This window comes from Panicum virgatum, chromosome 4N (genome assembly GCF_016808335.1).
Source record: "Panicum virgatum strain AP13 chromosome 4N, P.virgatum_v5, whole genome shotgun sequence".
NCBI lineage: Eukaryota > Viridiplantae > Streptophyta > Magnoliopsida > Poales > Poaceae > Panicum > Panicum virgatum.
Genome location: NC_053148.1, coordinates 17589535 through 17605125, shown reverse-complemented (window position 1 = coordinate 17605125; position 15591 = coordinate 17589535). Strand labels below are relative to the sequence as shown.

General features: G+C 46.7%; 1 protein-coding gene across 1 annotated transcript; it reads left to right on the top strand.

Annotated features, from left to right (window-relative positions):
- Positions 1 to 933: 933 nt before the first annotated feature.
- LOC120669195 (aspartyl protease family protein At5g10770-like) lies at positions 934 to 14615 on the top strand. Its single transcript, XM_039948986.1, has 4 exons — positions 934 to 1093; positions 7936 to 8396; positions 13172 to 13570; positions 14214 to 14615. The coding sequence occupies exons 1-4, from the start codon at positions 934 to 936 to the stop codon at positions 14550 to 14552; spliced, it is 1359 nt and encodes a 452-aa protein (XP_039804920.1). The 3' UTR covers positions 14553 to 14615.
- The last annotated feature ends 976 nt before the right edge of the window (positions 14616 to 15591 follow it).

Here is a 15591-nt window from a genome sequence, read left to right as displayed (position 1 = left end):
TAAATAAAATCTATATGGAACTTGACTTATACTCCAGTTATTTTCGAAACTTTAAGGAAACAATGTCCGACAATATAGCATATCACATTGTCACAACTAACTCTGTGGTGTAGTGGTGGGGTAAGTTATGCACGAGGTTGGATGTTGCGTTTGAGTCTTGTAAACCATATGAGGTAAAAAAATTGCACAACTTGTGAGTAATTACTTGGGGGCTCTTTGGTTCATGAAAAATATACTTTTTGGGTTCTTTTTATTTTTAAAATTTTCAAAATTGAATTTAGGAGTGGTAATCTGTAGTAGGGGCAGATAGGCACCGTACCCACCCCTACAAATCATCACCGGCCCTTAGAAATTTATTTGTAGGTGCAGATGCATGCCCTCCTTTACACCTTATTTTAGTTGCAAAATGTAGGAGTTGTTGGTGTGTCCACCTCTGTAAATATCATTCTACCTGCCTCTAAAAATACTTTTTTTACATCGTGTATATATATCACTTCGACGTATGAATCTACACACATGGGCTAAATGCTCTTAGATTTAAATACTGATATACCACAAGCAACCGTTGTTTTGGCGCTGAGTGCACTGTAGCTAAACTAAGACATATAAGTGCGACTGTACAACTTCCTCAAAGCTTTCCTTCCACCCGTAGAAGAACAAAAGAACAACTTCATGGAGCATTGGGCCAACTTCGTGAAGAACAAAAGAATGTCCCCGACGTTTTGCATCGATTGCTTCGTCGGCGTCTTCTGGTTGGCGTCGTGGCGGCGATCGACAGGTGTATCTCGTTACTGTAAATTTACAGTCTGTTTCCTCAGCCTATGCTCGAGATCGGCCGCTCCAAAGTACTAGTCCGGCGAGGCGGGCCTATTTAAGGACCGGATCGGATCCACAAGAGCAATCTGGGCACCATCTGCTGCAGAGACGCACGCAATGGCGTCGTCGCACGGCCGATCGTCGCTCATGCGCCTGCTCGTGCTCTGCCTTCTCTTCGGCGCGTCTCTCGCGGCGACGCGGCGCTACCTCTCCGTCAGCATGGACGAGCTGCTGAGCTCCAAGGCTCACCTCGACTGCTCTCCCTTGAAGAAGTCAGGTACCGATCGATGAAATCTTTGGTTCCGGTTCACCATCCTCTTTATTTGGGAATTGGCCAACTCAAAAGCTTCTAGCACAATAGCAGCATGTCATCGCTATGCAGGACTACCGCACTAAAAAATTATTTGTAGGAACCGACGGGTTAAAAGGTAACCCGCTCCTACAAAAAGACGGAGCTACTGTACCAGTTGATCCGCACCTGAAAATGCATTTGCAGATGCAGGTGATGGCATAACCCGCTTCTAGAAATGGTCTCGCGTTAAAGAATTCATAACTTTTCCATATAATCTAGGATGAAGACAAACTTTATACCAAAATTGTAGAACTTGACGAGACCTAAAATTTTATAGTTGATAACTTTTCATTTAAGTTCATTAGTAGTCCAAAAATTAATATAAATTCCTTAGTTTCAAAATCTATATGTTTTGATTTATTTTCAAACCACCTCGGATATAGAGTAGTTCCATATGAAAGTTATACTATCTCATACAATTCAAATTATATTTTCAAGTTTCCACAATTTTAACTTTTATATACACTGAAATATATTTGACATATTTTTTCTATATCTAAAGTTCACAAAAATCATACTTTAGAAGTTTCACTTTTTCTATTTATTTTGCTATATTTAAATGATTTTTTGGAATAAAATAGAAACATACTTTTGGGGTGAGTGACCATAAAATGGATGTTTAGGGATGGATGATGGTGTCACCCGCCCCTACAAATCAATTTCAGTGTTAGTAGGAAAGAATAACATATCTAATGGAGTCATAAGTGCCTGTATAGTGTGGAGAGGAAGGTCCGCGCGAGGCTTGTCGTAAGAGATTTGAACCCCATTTTACGCAAGTGTGCATTTTTCATGAAAAAAATCATACCACGAGAGTGGTGGATGTCGGTTGGATGAGATATATTTTATTGTGCTATTTAAAGTTTTTTCTAATTTTTTACATTATCTAAAAATTGATTTGTAGAGGCAGGTCCTCGCGTCATCCACCTTACAAATCGATTTACAGGGGCGGGTGAAGCTATCACTGACCCCTAAAATCCATTCCTACAAATTGATTTTTAGTTGGGAGAGGGGGTGTGTACCACATATGTGCATAAAACTATATTTTTGCCGACCCTAGAAATCTTTTGGAAGTATTTGAGTATTTTTTTCTCTTATTTGAATTAAAAACTCATTTGCACGTCAACCCTAAATCACTCTTACTATGTCAGGTGCCGGAACAAGCATGAAAAAAAAAGTCGAGGTATCCGAACAAAACAGTTTTAAATTTGAGGTTAAAATTAGATAAGTAATGAGTTGAGAAGTTAAAAGTTGACTTATCTATATATCTATATAACCTATATAGATGCAACCCACTAAGTGTCATAATTTCTATTTCTCTCAATCCTCCATGTAGACGTTTTGATGAGGTGGCGAGGCATATAAAGAAGTGAGAGAGATAAACGATTTCTTAGACGTTTTGATGAGGTGGCGAGGCATATAAAGAAGTGAGAGAGAGAAACGATTTCTTGTCCAAGAAACGATGTCTACGCGAGCAACAACAAGGTGAGAAGTGAGAGGGAAACGTGCTGGCCTTGCACTGGGAAATGCGTTGGGCTCGCATGCATGTGCCTTTGCGTTGGGTAAACCAGTTTCCACATGGGGTTTCTTGCCCGTTGGCAGCTATGGAAACTACTTTTGGTCGGGACTGGTCTAATGCTGCATGCGATGGGGTCCAATGATCTCTAGCAGCATACCTTTTCAGGTACCCAACAAAATCCATTGATAGCATTAAAATATGTCATCACTATCTCTTCCTCTACCACCATTAAAGCGTGTATCGTTCTAACCTAGAGAGAGATTGCATCTCTTCATTTTCCTCAAGGTTTATATAAACCGCTTGCATCATTGTGCGACAACTCGTTTCCACACCACTCCGCCTCCAGGAAATAGTGCTCGCAGTCACAGTTAAGCTTCCATGATACCGCCTCAGACCTGCAGCGGCAAGGAAGCCTCCATCGATCTCCAACACGATGGCGCCCTACCTGCATGCCTTGCGGCCTTCCCCTGCCACACAGTAGCTGCTCGCTCCCGCCAGGCGCATATCCACATAGGTGGTAACAGAGTCGAAAACCAGCAGAATCTGGCTGAAAAAGATGCACCAAGGTCGGATCAATGGATCGGAGCCAGCATACTGACTTGCTTTCCTTCTGCCTAGCACTGCAGGCTAGCTAGCAGATCGTTAGAATTTAATGCGGCATGTAGAGAATTGTTCCATATTATTTATTCTATTCTACTACTAAACACCAGCTTATTATAATATTTATTATTCATATTCTGATGCATGTGGTCCACAGTTATCTCAAACTATTCACATAGGTGACAATCCATTTTTTCTTGCACATTATACCAGTTCTATTTGTCACTATTTTCAACATATCAAAAAATACATGGCATATATATGGACATCATAATATTTCTTTGACCATTATGTTTTCCTATAACTCGATATAATATTCCACTACATTTTTATTATATTCTTCCATAATGTAACAACTTTACAAAATGATGCAGACTTTTCCATTTCCTCCAAGAATAAAATTAAAGTGACCTTACCGTACCTATTATGGTTCCTCTTTTTATTAGTTTTATCAACTAGAACTTCTTATATGTACGTCGATTTCAGTATTTAAGCATATCTTATATACAACCATGTCATATATCTCAAATGCTAAAATTGGTTGCAACTTCATAACTCCACTTTTTCACTATACTCAACTTCAACATTTTTATCCAGAAGTCCCGCTGCAACATACGGGGCATTCAACTAGTATACTATACAAACAGCGCCCACTAACGGTCATTTACTTGTATTTCTCTGCAACCACGTTAAGCCACGTCACTTCTATTTTTATTACCCATAACGTTAAACCACATCATGTAAAATCCATTCGGCCATGTATCATCCCCTCATCCTCCACTAGCATCAAACATAATGATCATAATCCTCCACTCGCATTATCCATAACAATCATAACTCGAGTGCCATCATTGATGGCTTTCAGCTCATCATTTGACTTCTCTGCTCCCTTCCTGCAACAAGAGGCAGATGGGGAATTTAAGATTGGGTAAACATAAATATTAGTGAACCGAACAATCATCACATCTTATTAATTACAAAAATGTCCATGTCATCTCTACTATGTGCAACACTTTTAATCTTTAATCTATTAATATAAAATCTATATATGCTATTTTTTTTCATCACATATTCTTCTATAATATGATCAAATATTCTATTGGTATTATTGTTACCAGATCTGATAAACAAAAAAATGTCCATATCATCTCTACGATGTGCATTACTTTTAATCTTTAATCTATTAATGTAAAATCATATACATATGCTATTTTTTTAATCATCTATTCTTTTATAGTGTGATCAAATATTCCAATAGAAAGAGGCAAAAGGACATGCAATCCACTTATTTGTATGATATGAAAAAATTGTCAACCAACCATAAACAAAACCAACAAGAAATATATTAACCTTACTATTTGATGGTTTTTTTAATTGCAAATGAAGACAATTTTTATCCAGAAATTATGACTTGTGACTTTTATCGATAGAAACTCTGTACAATTATTGATCATTTTTATCATGTACGCATTCTTTGGGTTATGGTCTCATGATTATTCCATCTAATCGGTAGTTGCGACGCGATATGTGCCATGTAAAATAGTTTAAGCTAGGCCAGTCAAGAGAGCACAGTCGTACACTTGTTCCATAATTTTTGTTGACTAGAGTAGCAGCATGCTCACTGTGAGAAATACTTTTAGGGCCTGTATGGTAGGTCTCCGGCTCTTTCAAAAAAGACTCCAGTTCTGGCTCCTCCGATGGAGCGGCTTTTCTGATGGGGCTGAAACCGTTTTGGAAAATAATTTGGCAAAATGGCTTCTAATTCTTTAATATACATAGAAAAAGTCAAATGACCATAGTACCCTCTTTCTTTCTCTTTTTCCCTTTTTTTTCTTCCATCCTTTCCCCTCCTTGTCCATTGACCTTATCCATCCGACCAGGCTCCGGCCGCTGTCGACAGCTTGCGCGGCCGGCCGCTCCCGTGCAATCGCTGCTGGCTCCTCCTGCCGCCTCCCTCGAGCCGAGGGCCTCCTGCGCCTCCAGCTCGTGTCGGTCGAGTGCTCCTCGCCCTCCCACCAGCCGCCGATCGCGTGCTACAAGCCGGCCTCGCCCTCCCACCGCAGGTCATTTCTGCTTGGGCCGGCCCGATCGTGAGCTCTTCCGCACCAGTCATGCGCTTCATCGCCCTAGTGCTCCTGCGCCTCAAACTCGCACTGATGGCCGCCACCTCCGCTCTGCCTCGGGGACCGCCACTTCCGCTTCGGCCCTCGATTTAATTTGTAGCTCTTGTTTCGTCGTTAGGCTCTAGAGAGCCTGATTTCAGGGGCTCCTCCCTGTTTGGTTGGGCTTCGCGTGGAATCGGAGCTGGAGCCAGTTTCAAAAATCTGCCAAACGGGCTCTTAAGTTTCCAATGTTTTGTAGATGGATCTACTTCTTTGGCTGGGTATGGCTTTAATTTGAAACATAATTGATCTTCTCTCTCTCTCCTAGAACATATCTACGTTTAGAATCTGTCTAAGTCAAATATTTTCAATATTGACAACAAATAGTGAAAATAATCATAAACGCCAAAGACATAAAAATTATATTGGTAGATTTATCGTGAAATCAACTATTATAATATATGTAACTTTTTTATTTGAAATAATTTATGTTTAGAGATATTGTTGGTCAAAGTTAAAATATTACTTTGAAAAAATCTGAACGTAGCTATATTATGAGATAGAGGGAGTATAATATGTAACTCTATATCGCTGAACCAAACCGTGGCCTCTGGAATCCCGGGGAGGGAGCCGGCGTGTTGGCGGAGTGGGAGAATATGGCCACGTGGGAACAGAATCCCTGGAATGGGACCCGTGTGGCAACGGCGATGGTGGAGCTGACGACGCCGCGGACGAGGAGCACTAAAATTTCCTAGCCATTTCCTGCCTGCTCGACTTGCTTTCTTCTTACACCTTTTCTATTGTTGTTTATTGTAGGTTTTCTTTTACTTATTTTCCCCTCTTCGGCTTCTTAGATTTGCCTTTTTTTACTATTATTTCCAGTGCTTCTATCAGTGTTGTCGCATTTCTTTTTTTTACTTGTGTTTTTCTCTATACGAATAATATGATGATGGAATATTTTTCTTTCTTTGTGCCAAGATCCATTCGCCACCTCTGTGCTCTGGCCATTGTGGTTCCGGGGCCTGTGCCGCTTCTGTTGGTGTATATCAATTTCAAAGTATAATGATCTTTCTTCTGTGTTTATATTATTCTGTTGTGCCTGTTCTCAGCTATAATATTTTCTTTTACTCCTCTGGCTGCTGCGACTATTTTCCCCTTCTGGCGATAGGCTCTGCAACGAATTTTGTTGTTATTTTAATCGTGTTGTATGCATGCGAATCTTGTGTGCCCATTCTATGTAGTTTTTTTCTTTCATTTTGTGATTGCTCTGGCTATGCTCTTATCCTAATAGTACGAGGTGCTCTTTGTGAGTGTCTATATTTTGTTCCATTGCATGTGTTCAGTTGTAAGGCCTTCGTTTTGTCATTTTATTACTATAGTGCTTAGTTTCAGCCTGCAATAGCTGTCGTGTTGGTAAATTATTGGCATGTGCTTTGCTCTTGCTATTACTAGGTTCACAATTTAGTTTAACAATTTAGCCCCGTGGCCTTCCTGCCTGGTCGAGTGCACATAGGTGGCAACAACATTACACTGCCCGCTCAGGCAGCCCATCAACCAAAGCACTGTACAGTATACGATTGCACGAAATAGTATTGCCATACTACCATGGAGCAAGACCTGATTACCTTCTGTCACACTCACACAACAAACACATGGGCTCGTACTATTGCACACTTACCTTTCACAATTGATAAAATATGGACCCAATCTACCTCAGCTACACACAGCTCACCAAGGCCTCAACCCCTCAACACATCGCCCTTAACTACATATAAATTTTCCCCAAACTTGCTCCAACACTGATGCTGGGGTAGAATCATCTTTGTCGTATTGGGCACCTCTTGCATGCACTACAGCAAACGAGCACATGCCACATGACCCTATACACTCATCAACTGCAGGCGCGGCGTTGTTAGCGTGTCAATTTTCCTAGTTTTTCATAGCTTGGCAATACAATACCCGTATCGCTGCCGTACGTGACTCTCTCTACTGCTTCCAAATGACGCGCATGCAGTGACAACTTCTGGCAACAAGCTGACGATCCCTGCGAGTTGCGGCCTTCCACCGAAATGCTGCGGCACTGGCGAGTCCATCGGGCGTTACGTCCTCAACCATGACATGAACCGGCGACCTCAACCATGACATGAACCGGCTGAGCACTCTCCTGATCCAGAGCTCCTCGTCCACCCTAATCCAGAGCTCCTCGTCCGCGGCGTCGTCAGCTCCACCATCGCCGTTGCCACACGGGTCCCATTCCAGGGATTCTGTTCCCACGTGGCCATATTCTCCCACTCCGCCAACACGCCGGCTCCCTCCCCGGGATTCCGTTCCGATATGGGGGCTACGTCCTCCCGCTCCGCCAATACGCCGATCCCATCCCCGGGATTCCGTTCCCACATGGCCACGTCCTCCTGCTCCGCCGACACGCCCCTTCCCCAGGATTGGGTTCTCATTTCCTCCCGCTCCGTCGCCGCGGCCCATCCCGTTTCCACTTTCACCAACTCCGCGGGCACATCCTTTCCCCGGGATTCCGTTCCCATTTCCTCCAGCTCCTTCGGTGCGGCCCGTCCCCGGGGTCCCATTTCCATTTCCACCAGCTCCGCGGGCACACCCGTACCCCGGGATTCCCGTCGCTCCAGCTCCATTGGTTGTTCCCGGAATCCCGATTTCATCTCCTCCGGCCGTGACGATCCCGGACAGCTCCGTGGCGTACCTCGGCACGCTGGACTTCGTAGTCACCGTCGGCTTCGGCATGCCGGCCCGGGCGTACACGGTCGTGTTCGACACCGGCAGCGACGTGTCGTGGATCCAGTGCCAGCCGTGCTCGGGCCACTGCTACAAGCAGCACGACCCCATCTTCGACCCGACCAGATCGTCCACCTACGGCGCCATTCCCTGCCGCAGCCAGGAGTGCAGGGCCGCCGGCGGGAGCTGCGACGGCAACGGCACCTGCATCTACGACGTCGAGTACGGCGACGGGTCGTCCACCTCCGGGGTTGAAAGTTATCGGGTGCTCTAGCCTAAAAGGGGAAGGGGTGAATTAGTCATTAATAAAAACTTAGATCTATGGCTTCAACTAATTTGCACAAAACTTAAACTAAAGCAAGCTACCTAGATGTGCAACTAAGTTGTTCTAGTGTGAAACCCCTATCTCAAAAGAGTTTAGCAACCAGCTTTTCCTATCAAGAAACTATTCTATGAAATTAAAGGCACACAAATTGCTAGTATGAAATGCGGATGCTTAATGAGCGGGATAGGAGATAGCAAACTCTTGACGCGGGTGTTTATCCCGTGGTTCGGTTAGCCACAAAGGCACATATACATCCACGTTGTTGTAGCACTCACTAAGAGTATTGCTACTCGGCCACCAAGTCTCTTCCGTGAACACAATCACGGTCACCTTAGCCCCGGGTTCCACTAAGGAGCTTCTCCACAAAAGATGGGGGTCTCCACGTCCCCCGCACAAAGATGTCGTCGCCGCTCCACACCAAGTCGGAGGGTTGATGGCGTTGCTGGCGAGCTTCACGCTCCAAGGTGCCGGCGCACCAAGCTCTTGTTTTGGTTCGCTAATAAACCACAGCACAAAGGCTCGAAGCCTTGCAATCTCACTCACTAAGAGCTAATCATTTACAGAACACTCTCAAAGTGTGCTAAGGGCTAAGGATATGATCTTGATGCTTTTGTATGGTTTGGAGATGTTCTTGGGTGTGTGCGGGATGTACAGTAACTCCAGCAAACTTCAAATGGCCGGGGTGAGGCGTATATATAGGCCACCAAGTCTTGTAGCTGTTGCTCCAACGGTCAACAGAAACTCTGCGTATCACCGAAAGAACCGATGCCTCTGGCGGGGTAGCGTCGGTTCATCCGTGTAACATCCCGAAAACTCACCAAAATAAATCATGCGCTAAAGTTGTTTTGTCGTTGAGCTCGACTCAAACCCTGAACCCTAATTCCCAGAACCTCTCCCGAACAACCCGACACCCGAGTTCAATCCACGTCCCATCTCTTTCCCATCCAACGCGACGCGTCGTGACCGGCCGCCGCGAATCCCGCTCCCTCTTTTTCCCCTTCTCCTTTTCCCCTCTCCCCCTCCGACCGCGTGCCCCACCTCCCGCGGCCCGCATGCCACGCGTGGCCGACCGCGGCCGCGTCGCCGCTGGCGCACACCGCCCCCCCTCCTTTTTCCTTTCTCTCTCTCCCTTTTCCCCATTTTCTTTTTCTTCATTTCTTTTTCCTATTTTTTTTCTCTTCACCTTTTCTTTTCCTTTTTCTTTCTTTCCCACCCTTCCTCCCCTCTTTCCTCTCTTCCTTCCCCGTCGCGCCTGCCCCGAGCCGCCTCCCGCTCCGAGCGCCGCCATGCCCGGCTCCACCTCCCGCGCACACCCGGCTCGGCCTGCCCTGCTCCGCACGAACGCCCAGCTCGCTCGCCCCGCCCCCATGCGCGCGCCTGCCCGGGCTGCTACCGGTGCGCACGCCTCCCCTTTCCCCCCCGAGCCGAGCGGCCTGGCCACCGCGCCGGCCTCGCACGCGCGCCACGCCGCCCGCTCTGGCCTGCTCCTACCGGCCGCATCCGCGCAGCGCCCCGCCCCGGCCGAACGTGCGCCTGCGCGCGCACGCTCGCGTCGCGCCGAGCTGCACCGCGCACGCGCACCGCGTGCCCGCGCCGCGCACCGACCGCCGCACCGCTCGCCGTCAGGACGGCCACAGCAGCACGCCCTCGCTGCTCGCGCCGTCGGGTCCCGCTCGCCTGCGCCCCCACGTGCCCCGCGCTTGCCCCGCTGCTGCCCCGCTCCGCTCGGCGCCGCTCACGCGCACGCTCGCCCACCGCTCGCCGCTTGCGCCACCGCCAGGCCGCCGCCTCGCCGCTCACGCCGCTTGGCGACGCGCACAGGTGCCCGGCCCACCCCACGTGCCACAGTGGCCGGCGCACCGCTCGAGCGGTCTTGTCGCCACTGTACGCCGCGAATCAAGCCGCCAATCGCCATTAATGGAGCCCGCGGAGCTCGCCGGGTGACCACGCCGCGGCCACCGGCCACGCCCCCCCAACCGACCTACAATGTCTATAAAAGGGCCCCCACCGGTGCCGCTCCCCCGCACCCAAGCCTTCCTGGCCACCACCGCCTCTCCTCGCAGCTCACAGCGCCGCCGCCGCCGCCATTTCCGCCCGCCGCCGCCGGTTCACGTCGCCCCGCTCCCTCGCCGCGCCCCGAGCCGAGGTGAGCTGGGGAATCGAATCCCACGCTCCCCCTAGCCCTTTTCCCCCCACCCTCGGCCGCCGCCGTGGTCCAGGACGGCCAAATCGGCCGCCGCCGACGCACGGGGCGCCTCCCCTGTTTCCCAGTGCGAGGGGGAGGAGGGAGATGGCAGTTTTGCCATTAGGCCCTCCCCCTTCCCTCTATTCCATAAAGAACCCCCCCCCCACTTATGGTCTTTATCCAAAAAGAACCCTGCCCTTTGTTCTAATTCCAAGAAAACCCTTTCCACCTACAAACATAATTCTAAATATGCCCCTGAACCTTCCAGACTAGTCCAGATGTTTCCAAAAATTACAGCCAGGCCCCTACCCCCTCCGGATTAATTTCAACTAGACCCCTGACCCCTTTAACCGACCCACAAACCTTTATAAAACTTATCATTTCATGTAACAAACAACCTCTGATCAACCCGAAACTTTACCACGCCCCTCATAACCAAGTCTTGGCCATGCCATTAGGAAACCACTCGAAAATAATACTTCGTACTTTATATTTATGTGTCTCCGATTCGAGCTCAACGATAGATCTTTGTATTGATTGGATGCTTGTTTGTGTGTGCTATAGACCACGGTGTGAACGAAGGAGAGCCCGCTAGCGAGCAGTACTGCGAGCAAGGGAACGAGGATCAGTTCCACGACCCCGAGCCCGAAGGACAGGACTTTCCCGAAGGCTACGAAGACGGCAAATTCAATCCCATCCTTTGATGCATGTTTCTGTCCTAGTTTTTATAAACACAACCCAATGGCCTGTTTTATAAAATTGCATATGTTTTGTTTGCATGAAAACACGGTTAGATAGCCACCCCTTGATCTGTGATGACCATTCCTTGACCACCTGGATTAATGTCTGATTTTGCTTGGACGTTAATCAATATTAGAATGCTTAGGACTTTACTCATAATACGATTTGGTTTTATAAAAGAAAATGCGTGAGTACGTGGGAAGGGATAAAAGTGGTGTTTTTGAAAAGTGAGTTTGGACGGGATGGACGGCATTTCTGTGTGAATTGCCGATTGGTGTGCTTATGCCTGTGTGGCAGGGCAAGGAAGGGAGATATCCATCTTGTCGTGTCTAAGGACCGAGTTGGTGTGTCATCTCACCTAACTCCACTATCGTGCAAACCACTCGACCGTTGAATGGGCAACGGCGTAGCATAAATCCCACTAGTTGGTGTGATAGCCATCAGGAGAGCTGAGAGCAACGGGTGACTAAGGAAAAGGGATAAGCCCCGAGTGACTTATGCCCGGTTATACCTAAGTGAACGGTCGATGACCCCTTGGTGCATCCCGTGATGGCTAGTCAGGCTTAGCTATGGTGGGTAATGGCTATGTTGGGATCTACACCGACACGACGGTGTTCGAGTTGTGGTATCCTACTTGTGGGTAAAGTTGCACACCTCTGCAGAGTTAAGAATCTATTCGAATAGTCCGTGCCCACGGTATCGGGCGAGTTACGGTGTGGTCACATAAGTAGTGTTTCATTGGGATGGGCTGGTGTGAGTTGTTTTGGAATTGTGTCCGGCAATTGTGCCGTGTGCTACGACGGACGGGGAGTCCGGTACCAGTTTAAAACTTGAACTCTGTGTTACTACAAAAACTGTTTTCTAAAAGGTTTTCTGTAAAATAAACCCCTGCATAAAATATCATTTTTCTGCAAATTAAACCGTAACCTTATCCTTGATTTTCCTATGCATATTATGCTGTTATAACCCCTCCGTGGGTGTGGTTGGACTTGCTGAGTACGTTTGTACTCACCCCACTCTTACTTTTTACAGAATAAGACCCAGACTTCGTACCAGACGACGCCGAGTAGGGTTATCGTTCTACACCCAACCTTGCCTGTGGAACCGGCCCTGTCGAGATGCCTCCGCTGTCGCAATACTCTGAGCCCGTGGTAGACCCTATGTGGTTTGCGGTCTGGTGTTACGTTGTAGCTTGGTTAATTATTATCATCATCTGTATCGAGTGTCCTCCAAGGTTTGTACGGTTTTGAACCATCTGATGTAATAAATGTGGCATCAGCCTCCTGGGACTGGTGCTTTGTATCACATTTAAGTCTTCTCTTATGAGGGGACGCTTCAATCCGGTCACTCATAACCCGAAGTAACCATTGAACTCCTGACAGCTGACATAGTGACCACCGGTTGAATCGATGCTTTGTACCGATGCATCACCGGTTCATCCGGTGCTTAAAGATCTTCTCCTGGGCGCTGACGTCATTACTCCGATAGTATGCACCGATGCACCGTCGGTTGAACCGGTGCTGAAGAAACTTCTCCTGGGCACTTGACATCGTCTCTGGTACACAGTACGCCTAATGCACTGATGCCCTTTCTTGGACCGTCGGTTCAACCGGTTCCTATAGGCGGGCCTATCTTCTCTTTCTCTTTGTCATCACTTGAACCTAAAAGCCTGAGAATGGTCATCTTAACAATCATATTAGTCCAAGTGTTGTGTTATCATTCGATCACCAAAATCACTCGAAATAGCATAAATGGTGCCATGTTCGTTTCAAGGGTCCTGTCACACGAGACGCTGTCCCTCACATCCTCCATCGCGCTCCACGGCTTCGTTTTCGGCTGCGGCGAGAAGAACCTCGGGTCGTTTGGCGACGTCGACGGGCTGATCGGCCTCGGCCTCGGCAAGCTCTCCCTGTCCTCGCAGGCCGCCGCGAAGTTGGGCGCCACCTTTTCGTACTGCCTGCCGTCCCACAACGGCACGCAAGGGTACCTCACCATCGGCACGACGCCGGTGTCCGACAATGTCACGTACACGGCCATGGTGCAGAAGCCGGACTACCCGTCCTTGTACTTCGTCGAGCTCGTCTCCATCGACATCGGCGGGTACGTCCTGCCGGTGCCGCCGGCGGTGTTCACGAGCGCGGGCACGCTCCTCGACTCCGGAACCACCCTCACCTACCTCCCGGAGGAGGCGCAAGGTTTTTTTATCTGACCGATTCCACCGAACCGCCGGCCACCGGTTCCGGTTAACCGGACCGGTTGGACCGGTTACCAGTAAAAACCGGTTAAACTCAAATTTGAATTCAAAACCCGCAGTGATACCGGTTTCGAACAGCTAACCGGCCGGTTAGACCGGTTTACCGGTCCGGTTTGACCGGTTACCGGTCGATTTGAGTGGTAACCGGTCGGTTTGAACGGTAACCGACCAAATTCAAATTTTTTTCTTTTTTAGTTTAAATTCAAATGCCCGCAAAGTATACTAAATGAATGTTTGTATAATATGATTTAGTCTAAATGAACCCTCCAACCCTCTTTTGTACTACTTTTACATTGTATTTGTATACTTTTGTATGCATGTTTTTTTGTTTAACTTCAAATGCTCGCAAAGTATACTAAATGAACGAATATTTGAAATTTTTTGACACCATTAAATTCGTCGCAACTTGAAGTATTTTTAAGAATTTTTTGGAATTTTTCCATGTTTTGAAATTCAAATTTAAAATTTGAATTTGGGCCGGTTTGAAACCGGCCGGAACCGGAACCGGTCCGGGCCGCTTAGACCGGTAACCGCGGTTACCGGACCGGTTCCGGCCGGTTTTTTTAACCCTGAGGAGGCGTACGCCGCGCTCCGGGACTGGTTCAAGTTCACCATGAAGCAGTACGAGCCGGCGCCGCCGCGGGGCGTCCTCGACACCTGCTACGACTTCACGGGGCACGGTGCTGTCTTCATCCCGGCCGTGTCGTTCAAGTTCAGTGACGGTGCCGTGTTCGACCTCGACTTCTTTGGGATCCTGATTTTCGATCCGGATGACGCGATGGTCGGGTGCCTCGCGTTCGCGGCGAGGCCGCAGGCGGTGGCGTTCAACATCATCGGCAACACGCAGCAGCGGTCGGCTGAGGTGATCTACGACGTCGCGGCAGAGAAGATCGGGTTCGTCCCGGGCAGTTGCTGAGGTGATTGTCGATGCTTGTTGGTTGGAGAATAAGCGAGCAGCGACGCGTGTCGTCGGTTGTTCTGTTGTTGTATGCATGGTTTTTAGCTAGGAATCATGCGGTTTAGTGGGGCCAAAAAATGGCCTGTTTGTGGCCATTTTGTTTTTTTATTATCACCTAATTAAGGTACTATTATGAAGTAACATGGAAAATAAATTATCTTAAATGCACAAATACAGTTTCTACATGTAATATACAACATCTAAAGTGGTCATGTAGGAGTTTCAAAAATTTTGAACACATTTGGTACTTTCTATAATTAAAATGAATTTCTAAGTAGTTATTGGAAGTAATTCCAAGATGAACTAGGTGTATGTCTAATAAGATTCAAAAAATTATGTTAATATTGTATTTAGGCTCATATGTTCCAACTTAGCTCATACCATGAAAATAGATGAAAAAAATTGTCTTCTAGAGACAATTCAAACTTTTAGCTCCAAATTACCACATGATAATTAAAATAATATATAAATTTGATCAAAAAATTCTACAAATTCATGTGGCAACATTTTCTAGGCCCATAATATTATAATAAGACTTTTAAATAATTTTGATAAAGTGGCACCATACATTATTCATAAATGTATACATCTCTCAAAAAAGTTCTTATAACCCAAGCCAAACTTTGAAAATTGAATATCTGAAAATATTTTCGAACCCGTATGCACCTCAAAATTGGACACAACACAAACTTGTGCTGATCATAAGAATATAAAATATTAAGTTACATTAGTAATTGTTATATGATAACATGTTTTCCTATTCTCCATTTATATGGAAGGAAACAAGGCATATAAAAAAGATCCAAGAAATAGCAATTAAAATACAAATATATACTATTAAATAAGAGACCATGAGTTTTAGAAAAATTAGAAAAAGAATATGTAACGAACATGGCACTGTTTATGCCATTTCGAGTGATTTTGGTGATCGTATGACAAAACAAACAATGGGACTAATGGTTTTGTTAAGTGAATATTTCTAGATCCCAGGGATGAA

Coding starts and splice junctions, on each gene's coding strand:
- LOC120669195 (XM_039948986.1), top strand. CDS start 934: ATGGCGTCGTCGCACGGCCGATCGTCGCTCATGCGCCTGCTCGTGCTC. Junction 1,094..7,935: donor CTCTCCCTTGAAGAAGTCAG/GTACCGATCGAT, acceptor CATTTCCTCCAG/CTCCTTCGGTGCGGCCCGTC. Junction 13,571..14,213: donor TCACCTACCTCCCGGAGGAG/GCGCAAGGTTTT, acceptor AACCCTGAGGAG/GCGTACGCCGCGCTCCGGGA.